At 39.3% G+C, this 27,522-nt stretch overlaps 1 protein-coding gene across 1 annotated transcript in view; it reads right to left on the bottom strand.

Annotated features, from left to right (window-relative positions):
* The window catches only part of arhgap21b (Rho GTPase activating protein 21b), a 36,254-nt gene that overhangs the window by 5,716 nt on the left and 3,016 nt on the right, over positions 1 to 27,522 (bottom strand). Inside the window, 21 exon segments of the mRNA XM_029452708.1 lie at positions 341 to 446; positions 1,103 to 1,270; positions 1,463 to 1,552; positions 1,674 to 1,747; positions 1,853 to 1,931; positions 2,055 to 2,213; positions 3,023 to 3,165; positions 3,258 to 3,403; positions 3,504 to 3,565; positions 4,321 to 4,620; positions 4,716 to 4,841; positions 5,482 to 5,527; positions 5,650 to 5,752; positions 6,642 to 6,788; positions 9,875 to 10,856; positions 10,858 to 11,445; positions 15,753 to 15,807; positions 15,890 to 15,968; positions 16,457 to 16,549; positions 21,382 to 21,403; positions 21,573 to 21,713. Of these exon segments, the coding sequence (XP_029308568.1) occupies positions 341 to 446; positions 1,103 to 1,270; positions 1,463 to 1,552; positions 1,674 to 1,747; positions 1,853 to 1,931; positions 2,055 to 2,213; positions 3,023 to 3,165; positions 3,258 to 3,403; positions 3,504 to 3,565; positions 4,321 to 4,620; positions 4,716 to 4,841; positions 5,482 to 5,527; positions 5,650 to 5,752; positions 6,642 to 6,788; positions 9,875 to 10,856; positions 10,858 to 11,445; positions 15,753 to 15,807; positions 15,890 to 15,968; positions 16,457 to 16,549; positions 21,382 to 21,403; positions 21,573 to 21,713 (3,709 nt within the window).

The raw sequence follows: 27,522 nt of genomic DNA on the forward strand, positions 1-27,522 counted from the left end.
TAACATACAGCACGGTATTTTTCAACAATTTTCCAATGAATAAATCACAAAATGTATTCATTGAAAAACTACTGAAAAAGCTTGCTTTAACAGAAACACAAATAAAATGTGAACAATTATAATAATAATAATAATAATAATAATAATAATAATAATAATAATAATAGGCATGATGTTCAACGTCTTAGCATCAAAAACATTTCATCTTAAAATCAATCTATTGCACAAACATTTTATTGTACTGTAATAATATTAATGAAATATATTGTTGCTGCTATGATAATATTTCTGTTGTTGTGATGCTGGAGTGCTGCTCCTGAGAGATGACTCTCAGACTTACCCGAGACTTCGCCCGGTGAAGCTGTGGTCCGTCCGATGTTGGAGAGCAGGTGGTCGATATTGGGCACAGGCTGAGACTGCACTGCCCTTTCCTGCTCAGCTGTGGTCTGGAGCCGCACGAGGAGGGAGTGAGAAAGCAGAGAGAAGATAAGTGACTGAACACAACACATAAATGGGAAGAAAAAAAGAATGACCACAAAAAAGGGCACAAGTTGCATTTTATCTAAAGCTGCATTGAAAAAATTAATTAATCGAATTAGCTTTGTTCTGGTCTCCACCAACTTTGTCATTTATGCCATTGCTCACATAAAAAAATATTGATTAGTACAGCTTTAAATACCCATATAGGATTGCACAATTAATCGACTATTAACCTCGATCACGTTTAAAATGCATACAAAACTCCACTGCACATCACTTCAAGCGCTTCCTAAACTAACAGGCAGCCACCAGGGGGCGATCAAGATGTTTTTGTACAAATGTATTTATATTTTGCTTCCTGCAGATCTACTGTGAATAAATAAATAAATAGAGTTTTGTACATTAGCAGGAATGAAGCACAACATGGAAGTGAAAGGAGTGCCCTGGTTATTTAAATGTGAAAAAGTGCAATATAAATATTTTGCCCCTAAGAATCAATAAAGTCAATAAAATGATTGTAAACATAATTTTGGCCATAACCAAGATTAGGTTCCTCTATGATAGGAGTTATGTCTCTATGGTAAACTAACAGCAAAGAAGAAATAAATGGATTGCCACATACAACAGGGTCCTCATCACCGTCATCAGTGAAGAACCAGTCGTATTGCTGGATAAGGTTCTCCACTATCTTGCACTGGTCCGGCATGTGATTGACCATGTTGGTCATGTTGTCCTCGGAGGTTCTGACCAGCGTAGGTCCAAACACAATCGCCAGGTTACGAGGCTCCATCTAAACAGGTAAGGACAAATTAAAGTTGAAAGTTAAAGTGCAGTTAATGTCATCACTAACGGAACGAAATAAAGTGCTCCAGGGTCCAGTCAGGTTTAATGAAATAATCCCCTGAAGGACACTGGATTTACGAAGGATTGGAGGGTGTTACTTAATGACATTAACACTGACAGATCCTGTTAACTGCCAAACCTTGTTCTTTTCACAGTTGTCAGAAACCTTCCTGAGGTGAGCACAAAGGAATTTCAGAGTTTCAAAGTGATGATCAGGTAATTCTTGTATCTACAAGAATTGAGGGGGAGAAAAGGGACAGAGTTTCATGATTAACGGTATGCATATTATGTAATGTAATTAATGTAATGCTATTCAAATGAACCCTTTTCATATTAGATTTTTCCCCCACCAGCCTCTTGAGCTCCTTTAATCTCTCCACTGAGTCTTCTGTTCTGTTGGCTTCAATGAAATCCCCATACTTTTCTGTGAATTAAACAGGAAAACCTTTACTTAGAATTGCAAAAAGGAAGAATCAGACAGCACTCCAAGTTTTTGGTCATGACTTTCAGTACATTTACAAAATCTTACCATTTGTAAACATAGGTTCTGGAAGCTTTCGGAAAAAGGACTTAAGTAAACTACTGATGACATTGAGGTCCCGCCATTTCTGCAGAGAAGTGAAAGATCGAGAGTGTTAAGCTAAAGCTTACAGTACAAATCTGTCACTGGGGAAGGAGGTTGTCAGTAAATTGACACACTGATCTGTGCAACCCGACTGTCAGTCACTCACATCATCCTGGACGTCGATGTCATTCATGCCTTTGCTGTTGAGCTCCTCCTGCATGCTGGAGATGGCAGCGTTGTTCCCAGGCACTCTGTATATTCCTGTGTAGTCCAGACCTCTCTCCTCCACCACGTTACAGCACACCTCCACGATCAGAGGAACAAACTGCACAATAGGAAGACATCAGATACGATAAATCACTGATTATGCTGAATCTGAACATTGAACAATAACCTACAAACTGTTTGGATGAGCACAGATGTGGTATGCATGCAGTTATGCATCATACACATCAGTGTCTCCGACAGCCAGCCAAAGTGAGCTACCCGCTGACAGGCTGATGCAAAGAACAATATTTTATGTCTACGTAGGCATGTCACGATAACTATTTTTGTTAAACGATTTATTGTCCCAGAAATAATTACAATAAATAAATTATATTGTTATTTTTAGACCATTTAATGCCTCTGATATAATAATAATAATAATAATAATAATAATAATAATAATAATAATAATAATAATAATAATATTATTGCATAATAATCCAAATACACCCCATCAAAGAGAAATTAACTTTTAATTCTACAGAATATTCCGACACTGGAATTGGAATGTGAAAAGAATAATAAAATATCCTAAATAAATAAAACAAACAAAAATAAAAACCACACGACAAAACAATAAATAAAATGGACTCTCAGGCGCAATTCCAAAGTCTTATAATGGTAGAGAAAACCCTGCTGTTTATTCTGACATTTTGTTGCCATTCCTATGTAAACAAACACAACAGGCAATATCGATGTCATTAAGGTCATTAGGTCATGTACGGTACATTTATTGTATGATAAATTGATAATGCAATTATTGAGCCAGGCTTATGTGTATGGAAGCAATATCTCATTAACATTATCTGAATGCTAAACTACAGGAGCTTTTTCTGTTCAAATATTTAAAACAAATCTGAGACTCACCCTGTTATTAAGTGCAGGTGGACAGTCATCAAGCCGCACCCCGAACGTGACCCCAGCTGGAGTCTTTTTTTCAAAGGGCTTCCTCATGATCCCTGCAATACCGATTTTCCAAGCAGCTCTGTCCCGTGGTGGACTGGAGTCATCTGACAGAGGAAACACAAATATATGAACATAAATGATCCACCTGAGATTAGAAATAACCTCTAAGCAGACTTTATGGAGCTGCTGTCTTTACCCTTCTGCGCCCTCCGATCCTCTCCTGTTCTGGGCGAATGAGGGCTGTGGACCCGGCCCTCTGTTTTACCTCCCAGGAAGGCTTGCTTAATACTGAGGGACTGGCGGGAGCTTTTGGGGGAAGGTTCAGATCTGCTGCTGGTCGTACTGATCCAGACAAATGGCAACAAATACATATATATTAACATTAGGTTGGCATACAATTCAAATGGGTAGATATGTGCTTTAGTACTACGGTCCTGCTTACCTCATCATGTTGTATTCTTTGATCTTTCGACTGATCAAGTCCTGACTTGTTACAGCAGCATTCTGTTATGACAGCAGAAAAACATTAAGGACAGTCAATAAATAAACTAAAACCTTTAAAAAAAGATTAGTCTACATTGAATGCAGGTTCATTTAGATTTGTATTTCAGATTTCAGTTGTAACAGCAGCAATTCTAAAATGTTTGCCTTCTGAGCCAGCTATCCTCTGAACCCAAGAGAGAATATAAAAAACTCAAAGCATGACAAAGACATAATAAGATTTAAAAATCCTGATGTTAACAAGGCAGTCTGATTACAGACTCGATAAGGAAACATGCATGTTTTCTGCATTACAGAAAATATCATATGATGGGGATAGAGAGAGATCCTATCAGGAGACTTTCATTTAAATATTCCACAGCCTGATTGGGTTTAATGTTCTGATCAGTGGTATAAAATAATAATTGTCAATGCAGATAGTAAGGGCAGTCTGGGCAGTTTTTACTACAACAAGTATCGCAATATGTACACTTAATTCTCACGACATTTTCCAGAACATTTCCAATCCTACTTGGTCATGTGCTGCCAGACCTCCATAACATATAAACAACTGACCACAAGTGCTGTGCTCTGGCCTGATGATATTTTACTGGGTGAAATGATGATGTCCCAGTCCTTTTGGAACTTAAGGCTTCTTGATAGATGTGTTTACATTTCTCCACCTCCCATCCTTTTAGCTGGGAGGTGAGGCTATGAGAGATCATCATGTGGTAGTAATCTTAATTTGGCCATACAACATGAGTCCTGCTAGAACACACCTCTTCGTCTGGATTACTGTTTTCCTGAATGACTCTGATCCAACACAGCATGTCTTCCCTCCCCTCTGCCTGGAACAAATACTCGCAGTCTGAGGTGGTGAGTCGCAGCACATTCTTGCGTCTTGTGTCGCTATAGCTGATGTCAATCAGACAGGCCTTGATGCTGATTCGCAGAGGGTCCTCGTCAGACGGCGTTGAAACATGAGACAGTGCATCCTTCCTGTCTTTGTAGAGGATTAGGGTGTGACCTTGTAACACAGCATACATCAGCTTCCATGATTTCATACCTCCACTAACACGCTACAGAGACGGGGAGACAAGAGAGAGATACTTAGACATCAAACCATTAGTGATATATATGGTTGTTAAATGAAGGCATGAGTGTACAGGCATACCTTATTTTTATCTGTACTAAATTGCCTCAAATTGAGCAACCCTTCTTTGGAAGAATTGGCAAAGATATCCGAAGAAGAATCCCTTCGAGATCCAGAATCTCCGGGAGATTTATGTCCGTCCAGAGCCTGCAAGAGTAAATTAATGACGTGTTTTTTTTCTTGCATTATTCGTGGATAGTAAGAGTGTGATATGAAACATGGGGAGAGGAAGATGACAGGCCACAAGATCTCTAGGCAAATAGAACTGGGGATGTCAGAGTGACATGGTCACCGGGACATACCGATATCTCAAATATTAGCATCAAAGCCTGTATGACTATAACCACGAAATTAAAACGGTGTCAAGACGCACATCACAGACTATGTCAAGGAGATTAATATTACTATTTTAAATTAATGAGACCAGTAGGTTGTGTTATTAACAAAAAATTTACAGTAAGATGTATCCACATCATCAGTGCTGGAGACTTTTCACTTATGTTACAGTATTTACTTCCTCAGATTTGGGCAAAACAAAACTGGATGCCACTTCTCTTTCTGTTATTTCTGTTCTCTTTCGGATGTAACATGTTGGAGGAGAAAGTACAGTCTTACTTAAATGCAAAATGGATTTATATTTGCACATGTGTTTATAGGTTGCCATCTGGTCATTCTGGATGCATTTCATTGGCAGGAAAAATTGGAAGCGAAGAAAGATAAAAAATAAAATGTTGAATAATGACATAAGAAAGTCTTGCATGTTGTGAGTAATCCAATACTTCCTCACCTTCCTCAGGCCCTTGAGACCGGACATATTCTTACTGGAAGATCTCCTACAAAAAGTTAAAGAAGAGAAAAATGCAGATTTCAAGTCAAAGACCAAGTCAGACCGACTCTATAACTCAATAAAATAAGAAGAAATTCAAGCAATGACCTAATCCTAGCATGCACCGACCTTCTGCCTTCCTCCTGGTAGTTATCCAGACCTTCATCGTAGGATTTGGACCGCTCTGTTTTGCTGGCTGTATCAGACTCCAGTAAAGCACTTCTCAAGGACTCTATACAGACATAAACAATATTATTTTATTTGTCATTTATAACCAGTGTTGGGGGAGTAAATAGTTACAAAATAAATGTCAATCGGAATCAATTACAGTTCCTGGGAAAAGATATGTAATTAAACTAGTTACTAATTAAAATGTTGGTGATTTAAAAAGGGGGTTACGTCAGAATATATTATTGGTGGTAAAAGCGTTATATATAGAATAAAACATTCATTCTGTCGCTCTGTTTCAGTCTTAATTCAAGTTATATTAAATAACTTTTAATAGTACTTTGACAGTGATCAGTGTTGAGTACTGTCAGGTTTACACTTCCTGGTTTAAGTTAATGTTTTTAGGACTTTTCAGCTATATTGCCCAGTTTAAAACATTTGTTATAAACGTAATCAAATGTACATGATACTTTAATAAAGTAATTAAAATAGTTACAATAATTCTTACATTTTTAACAGGGTAACTAGTCATCTGTAACCTACAACATTTCAAAAGTAACCTATATATAACCCAGGTTGTGAGTGTTTATGAGGGTCACATTAAGCTCTCAGGTGTCTTGAGTCTTAGCCAAAAGCATTGAAAAAAAGATATTTTAACAATAACACCACGCTGGGGGACTCATCTGTATTTACTGAGCATATGAAGGTGAAGGTAAATAAAGCAATTTAACTATTAATTAAACACTACACCCAACATTTAGAACTGAAATGATTAGTTGATTATTCAATTGAAAGAAAATCAATCAATGACAATTTACGTTTGTATTCATTTAGATCATAATTAAAAATTAAACAACCTAAAATCTCAAGTCATGATTCCTCCAAATGCATCCTGTTGTGCCAAGCCCTGACTGACATATCCATCACACAACCAACCTACTGCTGCTGCGTACCTTGGTCATGTGACAGCTGACGACGAATGGGAGGGCATGGTGAGCCTGGACTGGAGGGCCCTGTTGTTATAGATGGTGCAACAGATATCACAGCGGAGGGTGGAATGGGAGCGGCATCCTGGTCGACACTGGGGCTGATTGGCTCATCTATGATGACAATAAAATAATTCAGTGTGAGCACAGAGATTAAATCTTATTTTATCTTGTAACTACATATATTAGAACTCTGTATCTCTACATTATGTCTCTGAAGAATGCAGAATGCAGGCTTGCTGAATATTTATCTTGAACATCTGTATATCAGAGATAACTTCATTAACCGTCATCTGTCAGATTTTAATACAAATAAAAAAAACACTTATATGCAACACCACAGCTGAGAGTCTCAACAGATCATCTACTGATGGGTTTTTTGAGGGAAAAGAAAGATCTTAACAATTGAGAACTGCCCACTCCTGACACTTCAAGCCTTAAACAGCTCAGAGTACAAAGCTGCTCTCTGCAGCCAAGTGGTTTTTGGAGCTAAATTTAAAAACAACTGTCCTAGTTCTAGCGTGTACCCAACTGTGAAACGGGGCAAAGGGAAAAGTATGCCACCATCACCCCAACAAGGCCTGTTCTGCCTATCGTTAATAAACATGATTTAGTAACTTTAAAGGCTTCCACGTTCATCTACTCTGTCCAAAAATATAAGATGACCAATCTCTTCTACTTTTTCTTGCATACATCAAAGTCTATACAACAAATCCAAAGGACCTAAACTCAAATACATACAGTGAACTTTTGCGTATGAGGCACAAATGCAGCAAAAATAACAGAAGAACTCAGGTCTCCTCAGGTTTAATGCTCACTCTGCTGACAGGCCATACACAAGGCAGCGTTCTATAGCAACACCCGAGGGGTTCTGCTCCGGGCACAAACCGTTCATCAGCAACATCATAAAGTGTCTTCCTCCAAAATGTATCCAAATTTAGACTGCATAGCTATATGAATATTTTCAAGGAAAGATCAAATTCCAGGTACACTACAAAGAGTGTACCAGCCATTGTCATCTAAAGAAGATAAAAGATATATGACCTGCCTATGATAGATTGGGCTATTGGATCAAATTACCTCACACAAATAAGGCCTGGACCAGAGGGCTTTCAAACAGGCCATTGATGGAGGTCCAGCAGCTTACACAATCAGGGCACTGTTCTCCTAGGCCGGGGCACCAGTCCCAGAACGATGGTGTTGCAGCATCATTACTGTCACTGCCTGCTTTGTTTGCACCTGCACCTGGCCAACCAACATTACATGGCCCACTGAAGGAACAGCAGAAACACTGTTGGTCAGCCATAAAGTGTAGTGACCTCACTGATAACTCTGTGTTGAAGGCATTTCCCCAGCCCAGCCCAATCTAAATAAATGGGGTGGACAAAATATTAAAAGACCATTCTTATACCCTTTTCCCCACTAAAATTAGCATATAAATGTAGATTTATTTATTTTTAACATAGAGAAACCCTCTAAAAATCGGGAATAATCCTTTCCCATTGCCAGAATTGGTTTCACGTTACACATTTTTTTTATATATATATATATATATATATATATATATATATATATATATATATATATATATATATATATATATATATATATATATATAGTGCGTTATATAACATCGCACCGGAAAAGGTTAAAAGATTTGTGCGCCCCCCGGCAGTAATCATGTGTCCTGGGAAAGAATGCTGATTGCAACTTTTCCCACTTTAAACAAAAGGCAGATGTTAGTGGGTGTTAGTGTCCAGTGGGAAAGGGGTTTCAGTAAAATGTCGTAGGAACCACTTTACAGTAAAAATGTATTTTGCAACATATGTTGGATTTATTTTTCACTGAACTGCTTCAAAAGACCTAAATTTAACTAAGAAACTAACTCTTCTCCTATGGGTCAAACTAAAACCTTGCAGTACTGTCGCTGCCTGTGGCCTAGTTCCTCCTTACAGTGCATCTGCAAAGTACAAAATGTTTCCTTTATGGAATAAAATATAAAAATAAGTAGCTCAGTCATCAGAGACGATATACTTAATTTAAAACCACCAACGATATGCTGGGTCTTTCAATTTAAAAGCTAATCTATCTAACATTCATTTTCAGTCTCAGGTTCTCTGAGGAAACGGTCTGATCCATACAGCAAACATTTACCGTGAATAACAGTATTTCTACTCTCACTGTGTCCCTACTTTTCCATTTTACTGCATTTTGTGGGATCACAAAAAACACTGGAAGACAGACACCCAAACATACATAATAATAATAATAATATATGAACAGGACAGGTGGAGAAAGACAAAAGAGAGAATAGATATCCAAGAATAAAATGTTTCAAAAAGGTCCTCCATCTGCACACTCAGTGTTGCCTCCAGCAATGTAACTGTAGCTATATTCTCATCTAGGCACACAAATAAACACGCAGAGAGTTCCTATAAATTATGTATTTTTTTCTCACTGCTGAACTGATTACGACAGATTCTCTAAAACAAGACTGAACACACTGAACATCTTGGCTGTAAAATACTAGACTAGATTTAGAAATGTGTTTGATGCCATTTTCAAATCCAGATACAAAGCAGCTAAAAGTAAATCCTTCTGATAACCTCTGGAAAGGGTACGAGGTAAAACATTCAGAGCAGAGTTTTTCAGAGCACTGATGATGACTGATGACTATTTAATCACTAGGAAATGCATTATTGGACGACTGAATAATAATGCAATCCATCCTGAAGAGAGAGAACATCCAAGAAAACAATATATTAAGAGGAGAAATTCAATATATTCCAAAAGGCTTAAGTCATCCTTCACTCCGCCCCAGTTAAGCTGAATATCCCACAAAACCTCTCTGAATGCCACAAAACCTGATTAATAATAATAACATCCTCCCACAAAGATGAATTTATTTGTGTACATCTGCCCAACACTGTACACACACACACACACACACACACACACACACACACACACACACACACACACTAAAATACACTAGATCAGATTAACAATGAAATTATAGCCGTCTACAGTCTCCACAGTCAGTTTTCCATCCATCTATTTTGAACTGATTTCTATTAGCATAGCATCTATGGAGAAAGCCCTTTAACTAGCTACAGTGTCAGAACTGCCAGTTACTACTACCTGCTGTTGTTGCCATGACAACTTGCAGCGACAAGGTTTACAACTGATTATTCTCTCACCGATGAATGGAATAGAGTCCAGAGACTCATCCAGGTTGCTGGAGCAGGAGGTGTGACATTGTTCCCCAAGGCGGCGCATGCGTATCTCTCGACGTGCATCGTTGGGAAGCCAGCATGCCGCCACATCTGCTGTGGAATCTGGTCCGTCGTCGTTTACAGCCAGGATGTAAGAGGGGTGCCGCAGAGGGCTGGGGTTCTTTCCAGAGGGGGGTTTCTCCCTTAGAACGACGCCGCTCTCCGTGGGGCTTCGCCCATTGACCTGACTCTTGGAGTCTGGGTGGGGTGGTTTGAGGATGCTAGGCCTCTGACGCATCTGTTTTGGGGTGGAGCATGAAGACCTGTGTCCAACCAATGCTACGTCACTGCCTGCCTCAATAGCCAGCATGGTTTCATCCACGATCCGGCTCTGGCCTTGATGGGTGGTGTGGGCTGCCGGGTTTCCTTTGACTGCAACTCTTTGGTCAACAAGAGAATGTTCAGCACTTGTGCTCTTTCCAAAATGTGAGTGTCTCTCTGAGAGCATGGGTGAGGAGCGGGTCTGAAGAGCATCTGGTCCTTTAGAATAGATAGAAGGGTTGGGTGCCCCCCTCATGCCACCGCTGTATCCAGCGGAAGGCCTGTAGAGCATTGCGTGTCTGGGAACAGCCTGTCTGCTGGGCCTCGTACCTTGGTCTGCCCTTCCGTACCCTCCTCTCCTCTCATTGGGCCGAGCCAGCTCTGCAGGGTCAACATAGTCTGTCGAGTGTGCCCGGGCTTTGTGCATTAGGCCATCTTGGGATACGCTTCGGGGAGGCCAGTTCCTGGTATTGCCCATTCTCTCAGCACTGCTCATGCGGTCCTGGGAAGCACTGCGTGGGGCTATCTGAAAGTTGGGTGGAGGTCCTTGGTATGAGCGTTCATGGGAGGTACTCCTCCGTCGTATCCCCTTAGGGACCCAGTCTCCCCGGGAAATGTGATGAGTAGCGCCAAAGTTGGCCTGACTAGGATGCTCGCAAATTGTCCAGCCTCTCCTGGATAGTCCGACTGGCGTGAGAATGGATTCCTTTGTTGTCAATGTACTCCCTATAAGTTTGGTAAGTGCGCCAATCAATGTTTTGATTGTTGCCTGGGTAGTGAGGCGCCTGACCTCCATATGAAACCATTCCTGGACCACTGGGATAGACATCAGCCTTTCGAGGGTGAGAATATTGGGCCAGTGACCCAGGCCTCCCCCTGACAAAGACAGGGTCCATGTAATCTATCCTATGTGCTGGACCCATGCGCCCCATTTGGGCTGCATCAGGAGGAACCACCACAGTCCTTATGCTGTCGTTGCGCATGCACACTGCCATCTGGCTTTTTGGGTATGATTGAAGAGGAGGAGATGGGGGCACGGTGATCTCCTTGCGGTACCCATGGTCAGGAGGTGCCGTTTGCCCTCGGCAGCTCTGCCCTGCTGAGTCTGTCGCCTGGGCCATGCCCGCAGGCTTACAGTCTACTCTGGGGTAGCATACTGGGGGTGGGTCAGGAATGTGACAGGCATTTCCACTGTAGCTGCTGCGGCCACGGAGGTAGGCATCCTGGGAGTAGGCCTAGAGAGAGAGCAACAAAGCAATGTTACAATAGATACAGTACAAGCTGTATTTGCAAGTTAGTGTAATATTCAACAGTGTGCTACTAGATGCTTACAGAGAAGTCAAGCGTGATATTACAAATGTGACTGGATGCATGTGTGTGGGCAGTGCATGTTGCAGAATGAGTGAGTGGAGGCGTTAGCAGTTCAGGGGTGTCAGCGGTATTCATCTGCTCCTTATTTAGAGTTCTCATGGTAATATTCACTGTTGCACATGATAGTATACTATATAAGGTAAAATAGAAAATGTTTTTCACTAGCAGAAAGACGATGCTTCAAACTAGATGTTTATGGTACAGCAGTCTTTCTCCCTTTTTCCCACCTGTGTTCTCCAGAGAATAACGGTTTGTTGCTACCAAACGACTGTAATCTTCAATATAAAAGAAAAAAACATTTCTTTATATAAGAAATTAACATCTGATATAACTGCAAGCACCATAAGATAAATCTGGAATGGTGTTTATTTGTACTCAATTCAATATTTAGCTTAAACTGTCATTTTCAGCAAAGATTGTGTAACAATCAATACATGTTAGATAAGGCAATCAAGTAGCTAACACTCGACGTATTTGAACAAACATGATAACGTAAGAATGTACGGTACAAAACAGCATAGATGATGACAGGTGTCTTCATTTTCCCACCTCAGACTGACGGACTGTAACCTCAGACAGGAGGTCGCCCATCCCTCAAAGAAAAAGTGCTATATTTAGCCTGCTTGATTATCCTCTAAGGTTTGGAAGCCTGCACTATTTCACTGCAGATACTATTAAAATAATGTATTAATATATACACAATTAACGCCAAAGCTTTCTATGGGCTTGTAAGCCTCACTACATTTATCTGCTACTCATAACATACTGCATATACAACAAGGAAAAAGACGTGTAAAAGGTATGAGGACTTTGATCCTGGTACCTAGTGTCATATTACAATCTTACATAAAACTGTGTGTGTACCACAGCAATCAGTGGCAGGCTCTGTTCCTCCCTTTGTAAGCAAAGGAGTTCAGAGGTCACTGGCCTTTATCACACTAATGACATCTGGCATGGAGGATGAAGAAGGGGCGAGGCTTCCCTGAGATGCCAGCTGGATGCCAACTCGAGTGCTTAATCTAACAGGTACTGCAGGCACAGAGCATCGGCCATTTCTACAGTACACATTTGAATCACCAACACAGAGCTGACCATTAAACAGTCAACCACGACAACTAAACAGCAATGATGTAAAACCCGAAGACCACATCATGTAATGACGATGCTGACATGCATGACACATGCAAAATGACACATCAAGCACAATATGTAAACGTCAAGCGGGTACCCAGTCTGCTATTTGCTTACCAGATTAGTAGTTTCCAGAGAAAAAGGCTGCCGTTACAGCATGTGAAAATGAGAGTGTCAAGAAATCAAGGGAGATAGGGTGGAAGAGAAAAAGATGCCAGCACAGCACACATTATTTAAAAGAAAAAAAAGCCACAGCAATGACTGGGCTTGACATGCTAAAAATATACTAGAGCTGCAGCAGCAGTACAGAGGGATGAAGAAGCAGAGATGTAGCAGGGGTTGCCACGTTACAACCTGCCTGTGCCAGTCTGTCCTGGGTGAGGTGGCAGGAGCAGAAGCTTGCCTCTCATGCTGCTTTTAAGTCTCCATGGTTATATCCATCTTCAGCCAGAATATTACTCTAACTGAACAAGGTGCCTCCAGTCTCTCCCTCCCTCCCTCCCTCTGCTATTGCTCACATGACAGAAGCAGCAGCTGCTGATTATACATTCAGCTCTGATGGTACAGCTCCCCCCACCCATTCCTTCTTACCCTCTCCTTTTCCCTTAGCATCAACCTGTTCTAAACACAAGGCAGTCAGCTGATTTTATCTACTGCTTTCAGATCATCATTCATGCTGTTCTCTCTTTTTTTCCTCCTGCTCTGTATTTCCTCTGCTTTCCTGCCGATTTAGTTCCCTCCCTTTTCTGCTCCCTGAATGTACACTCTCTCCGTCTCTTTGCTAAGCAACTGCTGCCTGTCTCCAAGCAGTAAGTGTGTGCTGCCTCCTACAGTGTAACGTCATCCTGCTCGCATCTCTGATAATCCTCTTGTTCTTATGGACAGCCCTCATCAGTTTGCCTGCCTACGTTAATAGATATTTTTGTGTGGCTGCTGACCATTTATGGTGCCATACTGTGGCCAGTGTTTTAACAACACACGTGTGAGACACAGTTGTCTGAGTAAATGGGCACGAGAGAGGGAGGAACCAACAGGGAAGAGGTGGAGTAACAGTCAATTGTCAGAAAGGAGAAAATGAACTGATAATAAATGTAAGAAGAGTTATGTCATGTTAGAATGTTAAATCTAAATAATAAATAGCATTGACAGCACGTTTTAGATATTTTTTTGGGATGTTGTGGTGCCTAAAAAGAGATATGACTGGTTGTTATGATGCATATTGATATTGTAATACTGGATGCCATTATCCTACATGATTAATTGACTGTTACCGATCAAGTTAATCATGATGATTCAATCTGGACATAAAGTATCCACAAGGGAAGATTTCAGGTAAAGCAAACAGCCAAGCTCTTTCATTATGTAATACACAAACAGGCGGTCGGATAACAATGAGCCCTCGGGAAAAGATGCCTGAGCATCCTGACTAAGCACTTAATGTTATTTGCTATATATATATGGAACAGATGAGTGCACCTTTGTTTTGCTCTGAATGTGCTAAATGCATAGTTGCTGCTAGCAGCTGCCTACAGCATGCATAAAATATTAATGATGGCTCTAAAGTGCACACAGGTATGAGGGCTCATCTCTACACTGGGATATTTGATGTAAACCGCATTTGAAATTAAAATTGTTTTTGTTGTTTTTTTGGTTAGAACAAAGAAAGACAAAGACATTATGTGAAGGCTAATAGGATTAAAGATGCATTATAAAAGCCAAACATTTGAATATTAATGTTCAGGCATGATCATTGCCTTTTGTAATAGTTTACTTAAAATAATACAACATTTACAACAATATTATATATATATATTTTTTTTTATTAAATAAAAATTCAAAACATGGCTCCACCACATTAACACAGTATCGACTAAAAATCCAAGAGTAGCCAAACTACAAAGACAACCCACACAGGAATCTCTGCCATGAAATGTAACATTAACTGATGAAAATATGCAGCTAATATACAAGAAGTCCCACCAGCCGATACATTAAAAAATATATATATTCATTTGAATACGATTATTTTTCTTCTGATGAATGATCTATAGCCTTTTGTTTAACCATGTATCATTCTGTATTTTATGTGCACATCTTAAGCTATTTATAAACTGTTGTGTTAAGTTAAATGCAATTGCCACGTCTTCTAAAACTATATACTCTTACAAAGTCTTACAAACAGCAACTGTATTAGCCAACTGCTTCTGTGAAAGCAGGCATAGAGATCGCATTCATTCGTGGAAAAAGCATGTCAGTACACAGTCACTACATGCGTGTTATCAACCACCCTAAATATACCTCCTTTACCAAACCTTATTAAATAGAAACCCACTTTAAAATGATGTGAAACATAGATTTCCCCCCCCCCCCCTTGTATGTAATGTTGCTTGTAATCTTCAAGTACATGACCACAGAAATCAGGCACCCTTCAAATTCTTTGCTTCTTTTGATAATTGTTTATCGGCCACAGATAACAAACCACTGAGGCTGTCACATGTAGCTCAGCATGTGTGCGGGTGATCCATATTGCCTAAGTATGTCGAGGACTTGTGGATGCAGTCAGAGTAATGAGCACAACAACTTTTCTACAACTCAGCTGTTACGTATAGGCCTTTGAACACAGAGACCCTTAGCAATATACACTCTTTTTGCAAGTCAAAACACAAACTATACAGGTGTAGCTGTGTATGCTACCCCATGATAAATGTCTCTATATGTATTTTAGATTATGCTTACTCTACCAATCTAATTAGGCTATTTCAGCAGCAGTTTGAGGACAGAAAGGCTGTTCTGGCCTGATTAAGGGGCCTAGATAGAAAACTGATTGGATACGCAGGCTGCCTGCATCTCATGGCTCCTGTCCCAATATGAACTCCTTAAACTAGAGCAGCTCTGTGAGATCAGGTTTAACGGAATTTATTGTGGGATTGAACAAACAGAGAGCAATTTCTTTTATGAAAACACTTTCAAAGCTGTGTTTTTGTTTTGTTTTAAAAGAATGAAGTGAACCCCATTTAGATAACAGGATTGAGAAACGTACCAGTTGCAGTATATCCTCATCTTTGGGCATCACACAAAGTTCAAGAAAGTCACCGCTGTTGGGGAACAAAGAGAGATTTAAAATAGGAAAATACACACTGACCAGAATTATCCATACAAATGTATGTTAAACCTCACCTGTCCTGGATCAAGGATATAACCTCACAATAGGCTTTCCCGATGATGCTTGCTCCATTCACTTTTACTAATCGATCACCTAATAGGCGTAAAAGAAATAAGTAATGTCATTAGTAACAGAGAGGGGTAGTAAAGGACTGTAAGCTGTTTGTCTAAATGAAGCAGATACAATCAATAACCTTATATTGGAGTGTACTGTTTCTATGCTGAAGATTTCCTGTATCCACTAAAACACAAATCACTGGGGTATCTACCTAATAGAGATGCACAAAAAGGAGCCCTTTCCTCCACCTAAACGGCCTGTCGTGCTTCACAGCAGGAATTGTGTCAGGCCACAACTGAAAACCGCACTACTTGTTTTTTTCCTTTAGCTTTCAACACTCTAAAACATCAGTGAAACAGCTCAGAGGAAGTGTTCTGCTCTGTATGACACCAGTTACAGGATTATGCTTTGGTTCTTCACTTGCATGATGACTTCGGAGTACTTACACTCTCAATCAATCTCTAGTAGGTTTTGGTTAATGAAGGAGATTGTTGCATAGTGATTGTTTGATGATTGGTTATTACCTGTGCACAGCCCAGCTTCATGACCGGGGCCGCCTTCCCTGACTTGCTTCACGAAAATGGTGTCCATTGGTTCTAACCTATTCCGTTGTCTCCCTGATAACACATAAAGGCATAGAAATGTAAGTACAGTAGACAAATTGTCAACAAAAGGAAGATTGTACATGCAAAGACTAGCACATAGTATGTTTTTAAACATGTCTAGATGTTACTACTTTTTTTTTTTTTACTACATTTGAATTAAGGAAATCCCTAAATACAACATATTCTAGTAAAAGAAGCACAATACGGAAGTTGAACTGTAAAACGAAAAGAGTGCCAGACTGAGCAATAAATAGTTTCATGACATTTATTTTTAGGTGAGCAGAGAGAAAGGTGGTGTATACGAGAGAAATGAGAGAAACTAGGAGGTTTGTCACAAGTTCTGGAGGCATGTGAATCAACATTATGACAGCAGAACAGAATGTGTTTTGGTCAATGCTTGCCCGTTTTACAACAGTTTTGAATAGGCATGATCATTAATTGGTTCGGATAAAAAGAAATCTCAATAGGGGGGAAATGGTGTGGTTTTAGGGAGGTGGATGAAAGCACCGAGGAAACCTGTTTGCTCATGCTGCTCCGGTCTCCTAGCAGCTGCATGGCTGCAGGAAAAAAGAAATGAAGGAAAGAAGAGAAAAGAAAGAGAGAAGGTAGAGTGACAGTGTGCTCAGCTGCACAACTCCCACTCTTTCCTTATAAACTGAGAAACAGCTCTGGGCACAGCCAAAGAGCTAAAATCCTTCACCAGTAGTTAACATTCTGGTGAGTCAGCGCACGACGGCTCCCAAACTACAGCGGTTGGGAAGGTCAGCATGAAAACGCCATGATTTTATTACATTTTTATAAACCGTTAAAAATCCTTGAGATTGAGAGTTAACTATTCTTAGTATCAATGGAAACATACATTTATGAGAAACATGACTTTTGGCCCGGTGACGGACACAATATCACCAGATATTTTTGGCTATTTTTTGTTCAAGTCATTGGAAAAGGGGACAAGAGTAAATTGGTGTATTCAATAATAATAATAATACTAATAATAATCAGCAGTAATCTGTAAACCTTTGAAAACCTCACAAACGCAGACACACTCGTGCCTCCATTTCTCTCTCTTCCACACACGAGATTACTCATGCAGAATCACATCCTGGGGACTCGCATTATGTAATACTGCAACAGGAGTCCCTTATGGCTACAGCAGCAAGACACACTCCCTCTGGTGGTAAACTATTGAATTGCACCAATATCTCCACAATGGAGCAGTTCATAAATCCATAAATGAGCCATGGTAAATATTTAATGTATAGTGAAAGCAACTGCTTTTGCCTTTGCCACCTTCAAGAGCATGAGATAATATATGGAGACCCAAATATTTGTGCCCTAATATTTTGTATTCTTAAATACTGTACAATGTGTACAATGGAGCTATATTTTAATAGTACTCTAAATCAGTCCGACAAGATTCATCTTTACTCTACAAGACTGCTCTGGGCCATACAAAATGTCATAATTGTGTACACTCTGAAGCATCAACCACAGACATCATACATCAATTCACCACCTAACTAAAGAGCCACTCCCTAACATTTTGGGAAATGCTTTTCGTTTGCTAATTACCCTAGGTTACATGCGATCAATATTTCATCTGTGTTCAGTCCAGAGACAAAACAAAATGTTGGGAGTGTTCCTTTAAAAACAAGAGAAAATCTCGACCAAGCAAATGAAAACATTGCCAGGTTTTATTTGCACTATTTTAATCAGCTGGCTTGGTAAAAACATGATTTGCCTTAAGTGTCTACAGTTGGCTGGTGTTTATGCTAATTTATTGTTAAGCAACTGAAGACTATTAAAAAAAAAAGAAAATACTGCAGAATGATTTCTGAGTAAAAGTAAAACTTAAATTAGCAAACACTCAACAAAGCCTCGAAGCCTTGCGGTTTTTAAAATGAACACTAGGAACAATGCATGTGTAGCACAATGAGCACTTACAGCAAAGGGCAGGTTAAATTACAGCTGTGATTGAGGTAAGAGACAGCCTTGCTCGATGTGAAAGAGTGAAGCGTTGACAAGAGAACATTAGATCACAAGTGCACCCAAACTTGACCCCAGAGATGTGACAGAAGAGCTTTGTCTTGAGAAGCAGGAGACTCTAATACAATAAGTGAATTGATGGTGGTGCAGGACTAGTCTATGGAGGGGCAGCAGCGGCACACTCATAAATCTGATGCAATGTATTTATTCATAAATCAATGTTTGGGCACATATTGCCTCATTCAGAATAAAGCCACACTTTGTCTGAATGATCAGTTATGTCAAAGGGGCGATCAACACAATGATGTCATTAATTTTATCTGCAAAAAATTGGTACACTAATAGACTAATAGATAATAATAATAAATATGGCTGCCTCTGTGCATGCTAATTTACATTTTAAGTCTTCAATCTTGTAAATAATCAATTTCCAGGAGGTATATTAACGTTACACTTTTGCTTTATCATATTAAGAAGGATCTAGATGCCAACTTAAGTTAGGCAGAGGGACTATTCATATCCACTGAATGCCAATGCTTTGAGAGAAATCCAAATAGTCCTAAAGACGAAATATATCATACAGATAAAAGGGAGATATTATTCTGAAGATGGCAACAAACGGCAACAAATTTATGAATAATAAAAGACTGTATCAGAGGTATGAGTGTGCCTAGGAAAAAACAAGATGTATTTGTACAACATTAGCTTGCTATTCTTGAAGTCAGAGAGTTGAAAAATAAAAACGTTTGATTTGTTTAGGATCAAGTTTAGCATGAATAAATGTTGCCTTTATTCTTGTGCGTTTACATTATTGGAATCAGTAACTTTTTGAAATATAAAAACTCCATAGTCTTATACACACTTTACTAAGTAAAGTTACTATAGTTTGAACAGCGCCTTTATTAGGACTTCTATGTACTGAATCGAGAATAGATTTGTATCGAAATCGAATTGTGAAATACCGAAAGATTTACACCCTTATTTCTGCCTGTTGCTATTTCTTTGGTGTGGTCCTGTGACCGGGCTGTCCAACATTACGCAACAACCAGGACTCTTCAATATTCTTTGGCTTACTCGGTCAGAAGCAACAAAGCTCCAGACTAAAAGGGTTTTCTACAGCTTTTTAGTTTTTGGGTGAAATATAAATCATGACTGCTTTAATGGAGCTGGCTTCAGTGTATGGTTACATGAAGTTTAAAATTGCACAATGAGCAGTCTCTGTGTGTGTTTCCCAGCATATCCCTTTTGTTGAGGAAATCACAAAGTGAATCACAGAAGCGGTTCAAATTTTTAACCGAGACACCGCAAAACCATTTTATCATGTGGTAGCATAATTGGACTGCTATTTATAGCTCTATCTCTATCTAGATAAAAAGCTATGTCGTGAGCCTGTCTGTGCCTGGCTGGATATTTGTGTGCACATCTCCACAATTTACTGTGTACATGCATCATATAGAGTCCATTCAGGATTTTAATAGGATAAAAAGGAACAATTATCATTAGTACAGGACTGTAAACAGATTCAAGCATGTGTTGGCGAGTATGAGCTGATGACCATGTGCACTCTGCTTTCTAATGAGTTGCGTCTCCATGTCATACTACACATTATCTGTTGCCCCACACAGTGCATCAAGCCAAGTCTGCAGGGTGGATCTGTGTTATAACATCAAAACTGTGATATACCAGAATACATCTTTTGGTTATTTTGGTAATTTGGTTAGTGTTTCTGATTTTAAATAGCTTATGTACAGTTATGCGACTAAATATCTGGGCTTGACTGACTGTAGTGTTGTGTGTGAGTTATCAATTATGAATGTCTCCACCTGTTAGGTCACCATATTATTATGGGGTTTCCCCATGTTTAATGAAAACAAAGAGATTACTTGTGCATACAATGCTTCCTCAACATGTTCAAGATGAATTACAGTGGTGCTTTCCTGTATGAATGTTCTCCAAGGAATACAAATGTCTAATAGTCCATATCCATAATAATAATAATCCATATGGATGAATTCCAGGGACAGCAACCTTCTTATGGTCAACAAATGGCAACAGACTAAACACAGAACTAAATCCACAAACAAGCCACTAGGATGGGACAGGCAGCGACAGAGTTAACTCAAAGAGAATCCGGAATCCGGATCAGGAAAGTCTAAATGAAAGTGTCCTAATGAGTACAATACATATTGTGCTTCATTCATGAAGAACCTCACGCAAGATTTTCAAAGTTTAAAATTGCCTTCTTGGCAATCTTTCAAATTACTAACGAAGTCTTGCTTGATAAACATTTAAAATCTTGATAAATGCAGTTTCTATAAAATAATAAAATCTTCAAATATGTGCATTTGATTTAAAACCCTTTAGGCCAATGGTTTATTTTTTCAAATCCACAAACTTTCAAGTATTTTTAGGGCCTGTAGGATTAGGATTACCGTCAGATTACCACCTGACGTTTGCATGTGATTTTTGTAAAAAATAATTTAACAACAAAAACATACGGATTTGGTAAATATTTTTCAAGTTATGTTGAACATGGCATAGAAAGTATTTGCCTTTTTTTTTTTTTTTTTTTTTTTTTTTTTTTAATAATGGTGAGGGAGAAAAGCAGCAAGAACAACAAAGTGAAACAATATGAAGAGGTGGGCCAGTGCAGGACAGAAACAGGTGGTGCAGACCAAACCTTTCATGCATCCACAAAGGTCAGTGACACACAGAGCTACATTGTTCTCATCGCATAAGGAAGCAAAAAGAGCCAAAGAGTGGATGGATTAAGAGTCATTAGAAGTCAGAGGCACTGCTCTGACTCAGCAGAGCTGAAAGGCATGCATGTAGAGGAACAGCAAAGTTTTTCTGCTTACCTCTGCGGCCGTGATCTTCCTCCTGTAAAAACACAGAAATACTGAATTGACTTTGTTGTTCACGGTCACAGAATTTAGATATCAGGCTTTTTGTTGGCTCAGTGTAATCTTATGTGATAAGCAAACAATACTTAAGTGTATGAAACTCATGAAAGCTACTGACAAGCTTAATAACAAATCTTGAAATTTACCGGGAAGCAGTGCATGGTCGACTCCGGTGGGTACACGATGAAGTGGCGCAGGGTGAAGCCGAACCCATGGGAAGTGCGCCGCAAACGCACAGTTTTAGGTCTCGGCCATGAGAACGGCTCCTCTTCTGTAGGGTATTCATTCTACACAAAGAGAAAAATGGAAGAAGGAGTTTAAATTGAGTACTTTCACTTTTACACTGATGAGAAGAGCTATGAGATTTGTGCTGAAAAATGTAGCTGTAAAATCTTGAAATTGAAAGTGAACATGCTGGAAAACCCCAGTGCTAAAGTCCCAAAACAATGTTACTTAAACTAATCCACAACTCAAGTCATCCTCAATTTACACATATCAACAAATAACCTTTTCATTTGAGTGTGAGTCATGCATTAAAGTTGGACGTGGTTTAGAAATGGATTTTGAAAAAACAATATTAGCGGTCCAGTGTTTACAGTAAAGTCATGGTATCCCATTTTCACAGCTGGAGAGTAGAGCATGTCAGGCTTCAGAGCTTTGGACACCCACCCCTGTGTTTATTGGCTATTTTTAGCCTCACGCCTTTGTGAAATTGTGTGTGCAGCTACACCCCCCCTTCACTTAGGCCTCCCCATATCATATTCCCTCTTCCAGTAAGACTTTCAGGAACACCTCTGTTCAAACAGTCTTGTATTTCCACACCGAAAGAGTATTTTCCTCATCCCGTCTCAAACAAACCCTCCCCCTCCCCCATGAAGCATATACTTTCCCCCCACAATGTGAGGAATTTGATGAGCTTGCATTTACGCTATCTCTGCCTAGGCAGATATGTTGAGTTAAATGTTAGAAAATCAGAGTGAGTTGCCCAAGTGAGTTAACATAGCCAGAGAGCAAATTGCAAGACTACAAAACTAAACAGAAAACATGCTCGTCTGACCTGTATGTTTTGATTAAAAGTGAAATGAACACATCTGAGAAGGTCTAGCACTTGATCCAGCTGTTGCAGGGAGTAGTGAATGAGCCAGACCACAGTTAAAAAAAAATCATGAGCAACACCAGCCTTAAACCACAATTCCCCCCCCCCCCCATAAAAACTGCTCTGAGTCTGTCGCAGGATGAACATTCATCCTCACACTCATCCTCACACTCAATGGTTCATTAGAAATAAAGTGTGTGCCTGGAGGTGTGAGCCAAGTTAAAGCATGTTTCACTGTACTCTTTGCAGTGTGTTTTTATTGCTTCTCAGCAACCAGTTTGGTTGGCTGTTCAACGATATATTGCGGAAAGAGGCAGTGAAATAAACTACTTGGATCAAAGTGTATTTTAAGTGGCACCCAGAGCTGTTGAACACATAAGGAGTTCAAACGTGCATACTGTAGAGAGTAAGGACTCTTAGCACTACTGTGGCTGGCTGGGAAACAGAGCTGCAGGTGCAGCTGACACCCATGTATTTTAATGAAACTAGCAAAACAGGTTTTACTGTACATAACCAAGCTTTGGTTGATCTGTGATACCAACACTTCCATGTTGTAGTCTGTGTCTGTTCGAGTCCTTGGTGCCTTCACACCACTAAAAACATTTACATCCATACCGGAGAAGCACTTCTGATTGACAATAGATCAACTGAATGTTTAAAATGCCTGCATTGCTCCCCTCTGGTCTCCGGGGCAAGCACATTCCAGTCAACTGGATCTGATTTAGCAGCCAGTGCATTGGGCGATGTCCAACTCTCTGATCTTTAGATGTGGAGTACAGACGGGGGTGTGGGCCTCCTGACAGACACATGCCAAGCATTGTTATCATTGCCACTTGCATAGTTAATAATGTTGTGACATTCCAGGTCAATACAATCCAGACTAACATTTCTCCCAGTTTCCCTTTTCTCTTATCTAATAAAACAAAAGCTACTATAGAGTTTGGAGAACAAAGTAAGACTCTGGTATAAGCATAATTAATAATGCTTTCAAATAACTGTGAGAAATTCAAAATGGAATCGACACAAAAGGAGAAAATTATGAGATTACTTTTTCTTTTTTTAAAAGGGCTACAAAGGAAAAGCACATGAAAGAGAAAAACCCACATCAAAACACACACCGATTCTCTCCTGCCCACAAATGAATGCCTTTCACCCATTTATGAATCACCAGAATGCTAGACTGATATTTGCACTGGGTGAGGCAGCTGGGAAAAAGCTTTCAGTAGGCATTTGTTCTTCTGCTGGATATCTCTTGACCAGGCGCACGTCTCAGAGTGGGAACACTCATTTCACCCACCAGATACCCAGTTAGTCCCAAAACAGTAAAACCAACAATAAATTGTTATTTCAAACAAGTACTTCCTGTGTAGCAAATAGCCCAATATATTGGGGCTTATTCTCCTGTGCCATAAATCTTTATTTTTGTCCAAAAATGATTTAAACACATTAATGAGCCACACCATTGCACTCGTTGACATGATGTACATGGGCACTGCTGTTTGAGTCAATCCACTTACACCACCATTTTCCTGTTCTGTTGGTATTACTTCTGCATTATTTCCATAGAAAAAAAACACTGTGGTCAAAATATGTTCTTGTTGGACAAATAGTAAAACGTTTTAAGTGGCATGCCAGAGTTCATGGAATCTGTATGCATACAATCTTCGCAAATCCCATCCCTAATATTACCTACAGTAGATGGCAGTCGGCACTCCCCAAGTTTGAAGAAACAGACAGAAGTTACCGCACAGAAGCCAAGCAATGTACTCCTGTAAATGTGGCCTTAATAGACACTTTAAGTGTACATTATAGTTTGAATATTTACACTGAGTTACATTACAGCTTTACGGTATATGTTTCCGACAGGGAACTGAAGCCTTCAACTAGGCTCTCACCAAAGCCACCAGACTTCCATGAAAAAAAAAACAGTAATTTTTTGTGAAAACTGTTGCTTTATTTTACCAATGAAGTAAGTTGGATTTGGCGAGAATCTAAAATATAAATCTAAATATCTAAATATAGTGTACACTTAAACTGATAATGATTTATTTTGTGGGCCTTTCTTCCAAGTGTCCAGAATACATTTTGCTGACAGCCCTGTCCACAGCAGTATATCGCTTGGCTTTCGTGCCGTTTCTCCAAACTGTAGAGAATACATTTACTATGGTTAAATACCTCATACAACCCCACTTCAAAACATCCAAACTATCCCTTTAAAAAGGGCAGACAAACCAATACCACCCACTAACATCAGAAATGTTAGGTTAAAAACTGCCTGCACAGCTGTTTACATACCACAAAATGTTGTTATCTAGAGGCTAGGTACATACTGAAAAAGAACTGGAATTTCCACCGTGTTCATTTTCACAAATATTGTGAAACCACACACTATATGGCCTGTATGTTTAAAAACCTTTGCTGACATCACCAAATGACACATTACAAGCACCACATGACTTTAGCTCTAAAAACATCAGACAAGTACACAGTCTTAAAATGTAAAGAAACCTAGTTCTCTGTGGGCTGCTAAATTCTACACCACATCCCGTATAAACCAAGCACTTAACTGTGAAAAGCCTAAGATAATGATACAGAGGGACACTGGTGAGACCTGGGCGTTCCAGTCATGTAGTGCAAGACAATGTTAGGGGCATCATTACTCAGCCTATGAACACGTGATTTGTGTTTTGTTCATGCCACACTTCTAGTTGTAACATAAAGATGGGACACAAAAGTCCAATGGCTGCTGTTCATGCAGGATGCCTATTTAAATGTGAAAAACAGGATTTTTGAAAAGACCTTGGGTGGTTCAGTAACAGTGGGGAACATGACATGTATTTTTCCAATTGTAGAGTTGGGCAATAACCAATTGCATACTAAAACTGATATATACACATTCATTATGTGTGTCATTGGGCTGCACAGTATATCATTTTATTCATCTGTCAAAGCAATGTCAACTTGTGCAAAAAAACTGCACAATTACACATTTATTTAGTTGGTTGGAAGAGTATCAGTAGAAAACTGCACTTTAAAATGTAACCATCATTCTATCTTTGTTTTTTTTATTGGTACCTTTTAAGTTCAGTTTAATTTGTGCAATAAAAGAATGTTGGAAATGAGTTCCTTTCATTACATTTTTTACAACAAGCAATTTGTTGTATTTTAGCAGTTTACTAAAAGAAGCAGAGAGGCACGACTGAGTATACTTTACCATCTTTTTATTTATCGCAAGTTTTATCGTTATCACAGTACTTTTTATTTATCGCAAGTTTTATCGTTATCACAGTATTCAACAACGTTATCGTATATATTCCTCATATTGTGCATCCCCATTTCATAGATGATGGTACAGCCTGTAGACCTCAATAACTTCAGTGAATTGACACTATAGAATAAACACCTGTCCAGTATGGTGCACTCGCATACATAAGCCCTGAATTATTATGTTTGTTACGCTTATAATGTACTTTTATCATCAGATAAACACTGATTCAACTCTGTGACAATGTCTATGTTTAATCATTCTTGTGCTATTGTATTAGAAGAGGTGCCACCAAGCTTCCCATCCAAACAGAGTCCATCATGGGCAATTGCTGAAAGTAAAATTGTGGTTCAGCATATAATCCAATAATCTAATTGCCCTAAATGTGAATACACACAGAAATATGTACTTCCACACTTCCTAATATACCCAGAAACGACATGGTGTCACACTGTATCTGCTAGAAACAGTCGTATGAATAAAGGCTGCGCATCACTCATACATAAAAACAGGCCGGCAACCATGCCTTCTCAGAGAGAATGAGTGCTGTAGTGAGAAGTGAATTGTCTAAAGCAACATTTAGCCATAAGACTGGACTGCTTATACAGCCCACTCTCATCTGTGGGAGGAAATTACTGATGCTTTTGGTTTCCTGAGGAGAGTGATTTAAAAAAACAAAACAAAAACAGCTGTTTAGTTATTTCTCTCACATTATAGATTTGCCAAAGCTGAACATTGAACACTTGCTGATATGTTTTGCTTGTATGAAATGTTATTCAGGTTTTGTAACCAAAGACATTGGAACCATTGTTTTAGCCAACAGCACGCATCTCTAAGCTGTCACATTGCTTATAAAAAGAACAGAACGAGCAAGATTGAGCAAAAGGAAAACAGCTGTCAGCTCTCTAAAATATCCCATACTGTTTATGCATCTACAATGATTCACTGTTCAAGCTACGAGGTGAGCTATTTAAACAAGTCACATAAAATGTCACCGGCTTTTCCATCTAAGATGACATGGATGTTTTTACTGCACAGGAACTATTGGAGGAGGAAAAACTGACTCACATAGACCCTCTCTCTTATGTTTTCCCCTAAGACATCACAGACACAACCAGAATACAACAGGAAGTAACAGACTTCTTCTATCCAATTGAAGGTCAATGTTTCCTTCCGATTGCCATCAGTTAGCCATATGATGCCTGCACCGAGGGTTCTGTAAAAGGCAGCCAGCCTAAATGAGATAAACGCTGAGCTTTAATGAGGCCAAGATTGCGGGGACAGGGGGGTCTGTTTGTCAATAGCCCCCACAGTGCTAAATATGGATCAAGCTTCATCATCCGAAACAGTAATTAATTTCACTCTCATTTCTGTCACTTTACTGCAGCATAACAAGCTGAAGTGTAGGTATTATGAATCATGAAAAAGCTAGCTGGGTGCCAAAAAGGTACTCACCATACAGGACGCACAAATGAATGGTACAATATAGTTTCTATCAAGTTATTATACTATATAACATACAAGCGCCATTTATTTACCAGGCCCATGAGCATAATGGTTGTGAAAAGGTCAAAATAGAGAAAAGACTGAATGACTAATAAAGCATAATAAGATAAGGATGTCTTACAGTCATGAAAGTAGCTATCATTGGGAGAAAACAGGGACAATGTCAAATATGATTTAAAGAAAAATAGAATATAACCACTTTCAGAGTATCATTAAATAATATTTTCTG

Source organism: Cottoperca gobio, chromosome 17 (assembly GCF_900634415.1).
Source record: "Cottoperca gobio chromosome 17, fCotGob3.1, whole genome shotgun sequence".
Taxonomy (NCBI): domain Eukaryota; kingdom Metazoa; phylum Chordata; class Actinopteri; order Perciformes; family Bovichtidae; genus Cottoperca; species Cottoperca gobio.